This window comes from Schistocerca americana, chromosome 3, assembly GCF_021461395.2.
Source record: "Schistocerca americana isolate TAMUIC-IGC-003095 chromosome 3, iqSchAmer2.1, whole genome shotgun sequence".
NCBI classification, from domain to species: Eukaryota; Metazoa; Arthropoda; class Insecta; order Orthoptera; family Acrididae; genus Schistocerca; species Schistocerca americana.
The window spans coordinates 525,014,006-525,027,434 of NC_060121.1; the positions used below are offsets into that span (position 1 = coordinate 525,014,006).

Here is a 13,429-nt window from a genome sequence, read left to right on the forward strand (position 1 = left end):
TCTGAAAAAATGTCGCTTTTCCATTCGTGCACCCAGGTTTGTCGTTGAGTACACCATCGCAGGCGCTCCTGTCTGTGATGCAGCGTCAAGGGTAACAGCAGCCATGGTTTCCGAGCTAAGGCTATGTACACATGATAGCGTTGCATCGCGCGTCGCAACGCGCGTCAGAGAAAGTGGCGTGTTCACGCGTACGGCGTTGACGCTGCGTTCAACTCCATTTTAGCCATGGAAGTTGAAGAGGCAGGATGTCTTTGGATTATCCACCGCAGGCTTAAAGAACGGAGACGAAGGCAAAGACAGTACTGAGTACATCTGATTTTACGTGACAAATTAACTCACGGATCTTTTGTAACTCTGTACCCAAATCTAATAAAACATGGGCCAAAGTTTTTTAATTACTTAAGAATGTCGATTGCGTCCTTTGACGAGTTATTGAACATAGTTCATGATGACCTGGCACCTAGTGGGAACTACGTTAGGGATAGTATTTCACCAGAAGAGAAACTCGTAATCACATTGAGGTAAGTTTATTTATAAACTGATATTACATGTACGGTATAAATTATTGTATATAACAAAACAAATTGACCAGACATCAATTAAATTTTTTTATTCTTTCTTAAAGTAAAGAAAATCCTTCAGTTTTTAGTACAAATCCAATATTTCAGAACTTTGTAGAGAAGTGCAACTATCTGCTGGTGAGGCGGCCTCTTGTGGTCGTCGTGGGGTCTGAGTTGCATGTGTAGGAAAAGCTCCTGAGTGTACCTGGCCATATTGTATATTCGGCAATTGTTGATGTTCAGACCCTGCTTGTGAGGTGAACGGTACTTGTGGAGACTGAGAAGCTTGGGTTGGAAAAGCACCTGGGTATACTTGGCCATGTTGCATACTGGAGAATGGTTGGTAGTGCACAGGTCCTCGTGTCTCATTAATCGCAGTTGCGTTGTAGAAATCTAGGGCTCTTTGTATTGTTTCAAGTAACTGAATTTTCGTTCTAATTTTCCGTGTTTAGGCTTTTTCTTCACTTCCTTGTACAGATAGAGAAAAAGAGTTTGTCCTCATCTTTGTTATTTTTTTCCATTTCTCTTTGTTCTCTTAGCAAAATACTTTTGTTTAAAATGTCCGAAAAATGTTTATCAACTGGATTTAACTTAATTTTTTTCTTACTTACTGGGTTTTCAATACTTTGTTCATGCCTGTTCAAATTGTAAGTAGCTGCTTCCTCCTCCTCCAAGATGACTGTGTCCTGGCCATGCTCATCAAGATTACTGGTAGTCTCCTTATTACTTACTGTATTTTCTAAAAATGGAGCCGTGAGAGATATATATAAGGAGTAGAGCTGTTTGCTCCAGATCCTGATATCTTGGTCTTCCTTCTTTTTAATTCTCTGGCAAAATTGTCACGCAGACTCTTCCATCTCATTTGCAAAGTTGTTCCTAAAAAAAGTTTGTAAACTTTGTAGTCAATTAACACAGTAAAAAATTAACATGTTTTTTCCAGGTATCTGGCAACAGGGTGTTCTTTTGCTGAACTTCATTGCAATTACAGAGTAGGTAAGTCAACCATAGGGAACATAATCCATCAAGTTTGTACAGTAATATGGAACAAATTGAAAACAATTTGTATACCGCCTATGACAGAAGACAAGTGGGAACAAGTTAGTAACGACTTTCTGAAGTATGCCAACTTTCCTAACTGCCTTGGAACACTGGACTGTAAACATGTTCGTATTGTGCAACCCAATGATTCAGGGTCCCTTTTTTACAACTACAAACATCTTCATTCAATTGTACTACTAGCTGTTTGTGATGCTAACAACCTATGGCAAAAGTAATGATTCATCAGTTTTCCAGGAAAAAAAACTCATAGAAGGTATATTGAATATTCCACAAGCAAAACCAATTTCAAATGTGGACATTACACCATTGCCTCATGTTTTTGTATCAGATGATGCGTTCGGTCTGTCAAAACACATCATGTGTCCATATGTTGGAAAATTATTGTCTCATATTAAAAGAGTTTTAAACTACCGATTGTCAAGATCTCGCAGGTATATTGAATGTACCTTCGGTATAATGGCAAACAAATGGAGAATATTTCATAGGACTCTAAATGTGAGTTTAGAACTTGCAGAAAGTATAGTTTTGGCATGTTGTGTGTTGCGTAACTATGTACGACAACGAGATGGGTACAGGTATGAAGATACATTTTATAAGGTGCCATTCGTTGACTTGTCTTAACTTCTTCACGGCCCAACATGTATGCAAAAGAAATAAGGGACAGATTTGCTCGTTTCTTCGTCAGTGAAGGCAAGCTACCGTGGCAAGATAAAATGGTGTAAACAAGAGTGCAATTGTAAACACTTATGAGACAAGTATATGTTAATAATACAACATTACATTGCCCATTACAACAATACAGTGTAATTATGAACAATTAAATATTCTTCTGCCATGCATTTCTCTGTAGATATTGATTAGATATTATACACTATTTGTAATAGACATCACGTTAACAACTTTCTGTAAATAAAATTAAGATAACATAAATAAATAGCTTTAGTTACCTTTGACAGATATTACATCCAAATAGGCTTCGTCAGTAGTTACATATACAAACGTTTATTTGTATGTTAATTATTCAATTTTACACATAATTATTCGCATTGTGCTCTATTATAAGTAATGCTATTAAATAGTAACTGCTTTAACTTACGACTAAATTTAGAGTTACAAGGTAAAACAGTTACTTATGTGTAACTGTACTAATCTACTGTGTAGTTTAACCTTTTATTAAAGTTGCCTCTTACCAAGAATTTTCTTCTGTTCCTCTGAACAAGCCTCTTCAGCAAACAAATCAACCAATTGCTGCCACGCTGATCTTTTTAATACTCTGTTCTTGTAGTCCGCACTTCCCATATCCCATATCACAGGACGACTTTTCACTTCTTCAATGAATATCTCGGTGTCAAAAGTACGTTCCTCCATGATGAGAGCACCAAAGCGGGCGCTAGACTACTAGGAACTCGAGGTGCGCGGCGGACGCGCGATCCTCGAGGAACCTTCGAGACGCGCGTTACGACGCGGCGTCATTTCGAAGCGCGCGTTGCTTGTGTACGCAGTCAACGGTTTATTGTTTTTCAACAGCGCGCGTTGTAACGCGCTGCCCATAACGCGCGTTGCAACGCTATCATGTGTACAAGGCATAAGAGTCCATGCTGCTGCAAACGTCGTCGAACTGTTCGTGCAGATGGTTGTTGTCTTGCAAACGTCCCCATCTGTTGACTCAGGGATCGAGACGTGGCTGCACGATCCGTTACAGCCATGCGGATAAGATGCCTGTCATCTCGACTGCTAGTGATACGAGGCCGTTGGGATCCAGCACGGCGTTCCGTATTATCCTCCTGAACCCACCGATTCCATATTCTGCTAACAGTCATTGGACCTCGACCAACGCGAGCAACAGTGTCGCGATACGATAAACCGCAATCGCGATAGGCTACAATCCGACCTTTATCAAAGTCGGAAACGTGACGGTACGCGTTTCTCCTCCTGACACGAGGCATCACAGCAACGTTTTTCCAAGAAACGCCAGTCAACTGCAGTTTGTGTATGAGAAATCGGTTGGAAACTTTCCTCATGTCAGCACGTTGAAGGTGCGCCACCGGCGCCAACCTTGTGTGAATGCTCTGAAAAGCTAATCATTTGCATATCACAGCATCTTCTTCCTGTTGGTTAAATTTCGCGTCTGTAGCAAGTCATCTTCGTGGTGTAGCAATTTTAATGGCCTGTAGTGTATGTTTTTGGGGGTGTCTGGATACTTTTGATCACATAGTGTAGAAAGGTAATTATGCGTCGACTTCATAAATGATGGCAGAAAAATACTGGTTGAATACAATAAATGATGAAAGGCAGGGCCGTTCCGACGACATTTTTCCACATAACCGACTTATCACTTGGCGTCTCCCTTTTCCCACTATTTTTCCCGTATACATTTCAGCTGTATCAGTTTTCGCTACTGAGTGTGATACAAACGTATGCAAGTCCTGCAGTTCGGCGCCACTGGCGTCCCTCAGTCTGTTCTCACAAGCGGCGTCTTGTGTCGCTTGCGCCTTAAACCGGATCAGGTGAAAGGTATCAACTGAAGTAATACAGTCTGTAAATGAGTCCGCGGTCATGTTGTGGTACTTTATTTGTAAAGGCGCGTCTAGACTACACAAATTTTACAGTCCATAATACCGGTTTGGCTGCTGCCACATTCAGATCCGTTACAAATAAAAAAACTGTGTTGTAACCAAAGAAGTTCACTTAGCTGAAGCAAAATCTGTAACAGGCCTGGTGGTACATAAGAAAAACAAAAAGAAATATCTATATGATTAACAGCCATTCTTACCTGAGCCTCCTTCCGCAAGCTCTTCCATAGGAAAACAAGAACTTTACGTGGAACCCGCGAGGTGGCGTCATTGAGATCCCACTCTGGACGTGTTATCGGCTATCGAGTTTTTATTTAATAGTCACTGTTTTGTCAATTTCCTTACACTTACAATTATGATTTAATTGTTTTGTCATGCTGGAAGGTTTCGATTTACAGATGTGGTGTTATTTTTAGAATTTTGGTTCTGGCTTTTACGCAACTGCATTTTATTTACTATGCCAAGCTAGGAGCTTCCCATTATTACTCTTTATACCTCTTATATTGATTTTAAGTGTGAATGTAATTCCACATATTGTATGTCAGTTCATATTATATTGTCAGATACTCATTATTCCATGTGAAGTAACTTTTATTAATGACTATGCACACTGCATTTTAACTATAAAATACTAGTTACTCTTATACCTTAGTTATAGTGCCCTCTGCTAGCCTCAGTTATTTGTATACATAGCAGACGCATCTTGGCCATCACTAGCACTTAGTGTGTACCAACAAGTATAGATTTTGACGTTGATATGTACATCAAAATGTCTTATTATATGCATGGCTGTTAATGATATAAATAGATTTTTTATTTTTATTATGTACCACCAGGCCTGTTATAGATTTTGCATCAGTTAAGTGAACTTAGTAGGTTTTTTATTTGTAACAGATCTGAAGATAGCAGTAGCCAAAACCTGTAATATCGAATTGTAAAATTTGTGTGATCATGACAGACCTTTACAAATATACTGGCGAAAGGACACTTACATAAAGTAAATGCAATCTTTGACACGAAAGTGACTAAGAAACAATTAGACACCGTCGTTTAATAATAAAGTAAGTGTATTTGAGTTAGAATTTGTTACATGTGGTCTACAAAGCGTGTACAACATTGATGAAGAGAAGTTTTCACCCTGACACTAAAGCTTACTGAGATGAAGTTACCTTGTGTCATAAGTTTTAAAGGACTACACAAATGGAATGCACAATACAAATTTTAATTATGTTTGCTATGGAAAGTACAGATATAGCAACTATACGACTTTCAAGTTTGGCTGCATTCTTAACAAAGGAATCTTGCGTGTACATGTGACTACAGCTAATGAAGATGGAAATTACACAAATTAGGATAAACAATTCTATGCTCCCAGAGGTGCCGACAGAGAAAGGATGAAAAGTATTCTAAGAGTTGTCACTCCAAGACAGTGATATCTTAAATTAAATTGCTTCTGCAAAGAAAATTTTGATTTAAACGGTAATATGTAAGATGTACAGGAATTACGTGTTTTGCGGACAACCAGATTAGAAGCTTTTTGTTATCGTGAGTTGGATAAGAGCGATTATCTTCATGTGGTAGTGCAGTGCCTCGATCCAAAGGCAGAAGAGAAGTGCATTCAGCGTGTAGCGGTGCCGCTTCAGATCTTCATGTGTTGCTCCGAACAGATTACTTTGTTAAAACAATAAGGCATGTAAGTTTGTACTTGTACTTCGACGAAACAGGATGCGTAGTTCTTTCGCAGCCAGGAGAGAAGGAAAGCAGAATTTATTACTGCGCAGGAGTAATTAATATTTAGGAAGGCATTCTATGTTCACAATGCTAATTGCTGAGCATGACGCCAGTTCAGTTGCATCTTCGTTTGGATGTTTTAAACAATATTGTGTTACAGGAGGCGCCAAATGGTCACCTGTGTCTAGGATCGTACTGGACTGGAGGCGGGCTCGTGAATAGGACGTATTAGAAAAATTTTATGGTGTTAGGTTAGAAGTATGCGTGAACATCCTGTACACTGATATTGACTGGTTTTTAAGGATCAGTGTTCAGCTACACTCCATGTTTGTTGTGCTCATTTCTTGAAGATTACGAGTATATTAGTGCATCTCGAGAAACGAGGGCTTCCAAAGTGGAACATAAAGTTTATTATGATGGATATGGCTACAATCGTTTCTGCGAAGAAATTGAATGTGCTAGGTCAGTTTCACATGAATGACCATTCACTTTACTCAACAGATAGCTCTGAAAGCGAGTCTGAAGATCCTATGCCAGCATGTATATGTTGTATGAACGAAGTAGATTTTACTGCCTTACCAAAACGAAGGTAGAAGAAATGTTGTTGTTGTGGTCTTCAGTCCAAAGACTGGTTTGATGCAGCTCTCCACGCTGCTCTATCCTGTGAAAGCCTCTTCATCTCCGAGTAACCACTACAACCTACATCCTTCTAAATCTGCTTAGTGTATTCATCTCTTGGCCTCCCTCTGCGAAGTTTACCCTCCACGCTGCCCTCCAATACTAAATTGGTGATTCCGTGATGCCTCGGAACGTGTCCTACCAACCAATCCCTTCTTCTAGTCAAGCTGTGTCCCAAGCTCCTCTTCTCCCCAATTCTATTCAATACCCCCTCATTAGTTACATGATCTACCCATCTAAATTTCAGCATTTTTCTGTAGCACCACGTTTCAGAAGCTTATATTTTGTTCTTGTCTAAACTGCTTATCGTCCATGTTTCACTTCCATACATGGCTACACTCCATAAAAATACTTTCAGAAAGGACTTCCTTACACTTAAATCTATACTCGACGTTAACAAATTTCTCTTCTTCAGAAACGCTTTCCTTGCCATCGCCAGTCTACATTTCATATCCTCTCTTCTTCGACCATCATCAGTTATTTTGCTGCCCAAATAGCAAAACTCCTTTACTACTTTAAGTGTCTAATTTCCAAATCTAATTCACTCAGCAACACCTAATTTAATTCGACTGCAAGCCATTATTTTCGTTTTGCTTTTGTTTATTTTTATCTTATATCCTCCTTTCAAGTCATTGTACATTCTTTTCAACTGCTCCCTAAGTCCTGACAGAATTACATCTTCAGCAAACCGCAAAGTATTTATTTCTTCTCCCTGGATTTTCATTCCTACTCGAAATTTTTATTTTATTTCCTTTACTGCTTGCTCAAGACACAGACTAAATAATATCGGGGATAGGCTATAGCCCTGTCTCATCCACTTCTCAACCACTGCATTCCTTTCGTACTCTCGACTCTTATAACTGTCATGTGCTTTCTGTACAAATTGTAAATAAGAAGAACTAAGAGAACAAATGTATCTTGAATGAACAAATATACCGTCCAGAATCCTTTCCAAGGCGAAGATTTTGTTACGCATTTTTTTTAAAGGAGATATATGCCATTTGTGCCTTTCGTACTCTCGACCCTTATAACTGCCATGTGTTTTGTGTACAAATTGTAAATAAGAAGAAATAAGAGAACAAATGTAGCTTGAACAAATATACCGCCCAGAATCCTTTCCATGACGAAGATTTTATTACGTCTTTTTTTAAGGAGATATATGCCATTTGTGCCTTTGTGCTCTGGAACTGCCATAGATCTCCTACCTGGCGTACAAGGCGTTAAGAAGTGCACCAATGAGTGCACCAGTGCAGCACTGGATCACTGGTTCAAGTGGATGAAAATGGAAATACTCCTTAACTTCAGGAAACAGGGAGTCGGACGGTTCTTACAGATAATGGAGACCCAAGTATGACCTGTTTTCAGAGTGTTGAAATTCAATGTTTCCCATCCAGTGGGAGAAATTGCAGGAGAGTCAAAAGAGAAGAGAAGACAGAAGTAATCTGAAAATAATGACAGGTCGAACGCAGAGGAATTCTGGCAAAGAAAAAGATAAGACAAAATCTTCTTATTTCACACAGAATTTGGATGTCGTGGCCGTTCAGTATTCTGTGGCAGTTACAAAGAAATTAAGTGCACAGGAAGTAATAACGTTAGCCGGCCAGTGTGACCGAGCGGTTCTAGGCGCTACGGTCTGGACCCGCGCGACCGCTATGGTCGAGGTTCGAATCCTGCCTCGGGCATGGATGTGTGTGATGTCCTTAGGTTATTTAGGTTTAAGTAGTTCCAAGTTCTAGGGGACTGATGACCTCAGAAATGAAGTCCCATAGTGCTCACAGCCATTTTTGAAGTAATAACGTTCCTGACTGTGTAAATGTATGTTTAAAGAACCGCTTGGTCAAGTATCCGACCTACCATGAAAAAAAGATGCAATGTGAATTTTCTTAGTTGCTGTTTCCCGTGACACGGTTGAGGCCCAAGAAAACAGTTCTTGTAAAGCGAGGATTATAAATCTCTCTTCGATTACAGCTGGCTGACAAATGTTGTTATAGAATGTTGTGCAGAGATTATCTTTTAGGGTCGTGAGAAAAATTTCTACATTGGCTCTCAGATAGATGGCAGTATTTGGAAAGGAGGAAATTGTAGAAATAATCCTATATATTGCAAGAATCTTGAAGATTTTAAAGAATTATCATTTCAGCAAAAGTAAATGGTATTAAATGGTGCCTGTTTGCAGTGAACATAAAGCTACAAGTAGCAATGTACGCAAAATGGGAAATGTGAAAATTGGCCATCAATGCTTAAAAACTTTCTTAGGTCGTGGGATTACATGTCTGTGTTGAATAAACTGACCTGCAGGGACTTTAAGTTGGTCCATGTAGAACTTTCGAGGCAAAAGATGGTTGGAGCTGTGAATTACTTGTCATTACTTATTTGAATAACATGGTTGTAGGAGAGTCGCTCACCGAAGGCGTAAATCCATCTAGTGCACGACAGTTTTGGCAACTAAGGCTGTCAGAGATGTCTCTAAATGTGCACCATAGATATCTTTACTGTGGTTTAGAACCAAATGAGTGCCAAACTGTGAAATGAATAAAATGGTGCGATTACATGCGAGATGCTGTGAAGTTTTTCGCAGTCCCAACAATATAGAAAACTTTGAGTTCACTTGTAAAGTGTGCAACGCCATACCTCCTTCTGAGTGAAAAGTGTGTTTCTGCATCTGCCTACAACAGTTGTTATACGGCTACTGGCGCGAACCACTACTTACCAAACCGAGCGAGGTGGCGCAGTGGTTAGCACACTGGACTCGCATTCGGGAGGACGACGGTTCAATCCTCTCTCCGGCCATCCTGATTTAGGTTTTCCGTGATTTCCCTAAATCGTTTCAGGCAAATGCCGGGATGGTTCCTTTGAAAGGGCACGGCCGATTTCCTTCCCCATCCTTCCCTAACCCGAGCTTGCGCTCTGTCTCTACTGACCTCGTTGTCGACGGGACGTTAAACACCACTAACCTAACCTAACCTAACTACTTACCAAAAAGGGTAACGCACTGAGCTGCACGCCACTTGGGTGACGTGGAAACTGCAACAATTCTGTTACTGTTACTACGCTCAGAACTACAATTTCCAACAGAGTAGTTGCATTATAAGTCCGGCCAGCCACAGATATCTTCCAACTATCTGTGCAATTAAGTTATCAGATGAAATCTAGTAAAGTATCGAGTAGAGGGGTTAATTGTGTTGGAAAGATTTTGAATACTGCCGTTGCTTACGTTTTGGGTTCTCATAATAAATTTAGCATACTGATACTAGTCGACATCTAAGCACCTTATTAATTGAGTTGTGACCAGTGGCGGATTTAGGTCCGTTTGGGTCATGGAACAGCAAATATTTTGTGTCACACCAATCCACCCTTTCCCCACAAAAATCATAACAATATAGCTAAATAAATTAAAAATATTATGTAGTATTAATGTTTTACCTCCATTAAAATTTGAATTTCATGTAACTATAATCTCTTCCTTTTCAGTATTTGTCCCACTTTAGAGCACGATACACCCATTTGCATATATTCCACTCAATAGTGTCTTAAGAAATAAGTGAAAGAAAATACTAATCGCACAAAAGTGAGCAGTAAGAATAATATGTGGCGTTTAGCCACAGACGTCATGTAGGTACCTCTTCAAGGAACTGTGCATTTTAACTGCGTCATCATAATACATACCGTATATTTGCAAATGAATTTCGTCAGAAAGAAACCGTCCCAATTTAAGAAGAGCAGCGAGGTCTGTACCTGCAGCTCTAAAGGGAAAAATGAACTTTGTTACCCATTATTAAATCTGTCAGGGGCCCAGAAAGGAGTTCAATATGCAGTAACAAATCTTTGGTCATTTATTTAATAACATAAAATGTCTACCAGGCAAATTTTTAATCTAACCTAAAATCGTTTCTCCCACACGACTCCTTCTATTTCGTGGGGCGAATTTCCATTTAAAAACTGGGATCGAAAAAAAACATTTTGATAAAGTCCCATGTCATCCTTAAATAAATATAGCACAATATCTGGTGAAGTTCCCAACACACTACATTTTTTAAAATATTGTTTCCAAAACCCAACTTGCCCACTTTCTCACTATCCCGACTTGTGAGGCCAATTGCAGTACCTACATGTGGATGCCTGAATTGGTGAAGACAGTTAGCCTCTCACGAGATGTGAAAGCTGTTGCAGCATTCTACAGCATCGTCCTCCATCGTTTGGCGCCAGGTGGAAAGTTTAATTGGCTTGTAGATCTGTTCCAATTGTCTTCCAAACTCTGTCTTTGTACTCGATATTCCTGCAGTTTTCACTTCCCTGATCGTAAAGAACAGGAAACTTACGAACTTCTTCTATTAGTCGTTCCACATCCAAGTTTTGTACACAGAACAGTCTTGCGCAGTTGCACAGCTCACAAGACAATTCTACCGTCAGGCCGCGTCCGTCACGTGAAAAATTAAACACGGCGAATCCCACCCGGCCCGGCCCCAGCCCGTTGACGTTCCCCGTGCACGGCCCGGTCAAGTGGGGCCGGCTACATTTGTTTTAATGATGTATTTCGTTGTCCGGTCGGACGTGTCTCGGCACGGACACGTCCGCGGGCCGTGTCAGGACCGAGCGTCGGACAAGTGACGGCCGTGCTCCGGTCCGTTCCTGCAGGGGCCACACATGACGGGCACGTCCGTGTCTTTGTTTTTCCTTGTAGTGACTCGGACGCGGTCATCTGTGTTTCTGTTTGTGAAAGCTGTAAAACATGTTCACCAATTTTCGTAATAGTGAGTTAGGACTTACAGCACTTGCTTTAGACGAAGAGGAAAACGAACGAAGGCAAACAAGAAGAAGAAAATTATGGATCCACAGTGCCTGGAAAACAAGACCAGTACAGGGAGAGTTTCGAACATTATTTTCTCATCTCATAGATGATGAACTAAGTTTTATGAATATTTTAGAATGATGCAGTACACCTTCTGTGAACTTTTAAAGAAACTAGAAGAAAGACTGAGAAAAAACGACACTTCCTGGAGAGTATCAGTTTCACCCAAAGAACGACTGGCTGTTTTTTTAAGGTAGGTTTAAGAATAGTACACAGAATACTAATAAATAAGAAGTTTTAAGGACAGCAATTTTGTTACTTTAGTAATTGAAAGATAAATACATAAGTTAGTAAATAATACAGTCAAATTTCTACTAGCCCAAGAGAAACAAATGAGGACTATTCAGTGAATTAGTTTCTGAAGCTGATGAGGGTGCAGGGGAACTTGGAGGATGATGGCTTTGGTTATTTATATACGAATTGTGGGAATCCCTTTGCAGATTCAAAAGCTGCTGTTTAGGTTCTGTTGACTCGTTTTCCAAAGGTGAAGGATATGGTGTTGAAACAGATTTTGCTGAGGAATTAGAGGATGATGGAGTGAATTGATGGACTGATACGTCATTCATGAGTTTCTTCAGTTCAAAGTCTTGTACAATTGAAAAAAACCTACTTTTAGCTTGATGAAGAAGTAGTGGATGCAACCATTTCAGGGCTGGTGCTAAATCAGCCAAAGAAGCATTAACTGGGTTTTGTATTTCTCTCTGTTTTTCAGCTTTTTTTCTGCCACAATGTAAACCATGAGCTGGCTTGATGCAGATTCTTGTGATTTAACCTAACACTGAAATTTTCGTTTCAGTGGTGGTTTCATAAACGTGTTCTTATTTGAAGTGACAGACGAATGAGCTGAGGACTTCTGGGAATGCCGAGTGTGCTCTGTCAAATTCTCTGTTTCACTACCCTGGGTTTTAATGATCCATTCTTCATCTGCAATGTCTTCTTGTGTAGACTCTTTTTCGTTTTCAACAATAGACTGCTCCTCTTGGGAATCTGTATTTGATTCTTGTTTACACTCATTATTGCCTTGCATGTAAGGAACATTGGAAACTGTTTCTCATTCTACCATGTAAGGTAGCAGGAACTTTTAAGAGATCTTCATACTTATATTTATGTTGATGAACAGCAGCTTGTCCTGAATCAGTTTTCCTTTTCTGCAGCGTCTTCCCTAGTTGGTCACGAACAGATGCACTTTTTTTTTGCATTCTTCTATTCCCCATGTAGCAAAAATATTTTAAATCACGTATTTATATTACAAGGATTAAAATGCTGCTAATATTTTATAGATTATACAGTATTTCTCATCTTATACAGTTCAATTTTTTTCAGGTTCCTTGCTACAGGAGATTCCTTTAAAACTATTTCCTTCAGCAACAGGTTGGGAAAATCCACAGTTGGAGCTATCGTCCATGACACCTCTAGAGCAGTTATCGATGTATTGTTAGAAGAGGTGATGCCTGTACCGAATGAAGAAAAATGGAATGCTATAGCTGAGGAGTTTTGGACAAAACGGCAGTTTCCAAACTGCATTGGATCTTTAGATAAAAAGCACGTAACAATACAGGCTCCAAACAACTCAGGAAGTCTCTATTGGTATTACAAAAAAACATATTCCATTGTGTTTCTTGCTCTGGTTGACCCTTGTTATAATTTTATTGCAATGGATGTGGGAGCGTACGGAAAAAACTCTGATAGAGGCATTCTAGTACATTCAAACCTTGGAAAGTCATTGGAAAACAATACACTTAGCATCCCAAAGAGTAAAACTTAACCCGGAACTGATGTTGAACTTCCAATAGTAATTGTAGGCGACGAAGCTTTTCCTCTCAAAACATAGTTGATGCGACCATGTCCTAACAACAACGCTATATTTAATTATCGTTTGAGTCGGGCAAGAAGAATATCCGAAAATGCATTCGGTATATTGCAATAGAAATTTCGAATATTTAGAAGAATCCTTCAGGGAGAACCTAATAACCTAACAA

At 39.6% G+C, this 13,429-nt stretch overlaps 1 protein-coding gene across 1 annotated transcript; it reads left to right on the plus strand.

Annotated features, from left to right (window-relative positions):
• The first annotated feature begins 405 nt into the window (after positions 1-405).
• LOC124606186 lies at positions 406-13,215 on the plus strand. Its single transcript, XM_047138154.1, has 2 exons — positions 406-521; positions 12,774-13,215. Exons 1-2 carry the CDS (start codon positions 406-408, stop codon positions 13,213-13,215), a joined length of 558 nt encoding a protein of 185 aa, XP_046994110.1.
• Positions 13,216-13,429: the final 214 nt, after the last annotated feature.

Coding starts and splice junctions, on each gene's coding strand:
- LOC124606186 (XM_047138154.1), top strand. CDS start 406: ATGTCGATTGCGTCCTTTGACGAGTTATTGAACATAGTTCATGATGAC. Junction 522..12,773: donor AAACTCGTAATCACATTGAG/GTAAGTTTATTT, acceptor AATTTTTTTCAG/GTTCCTTGCTACAGGAGATT.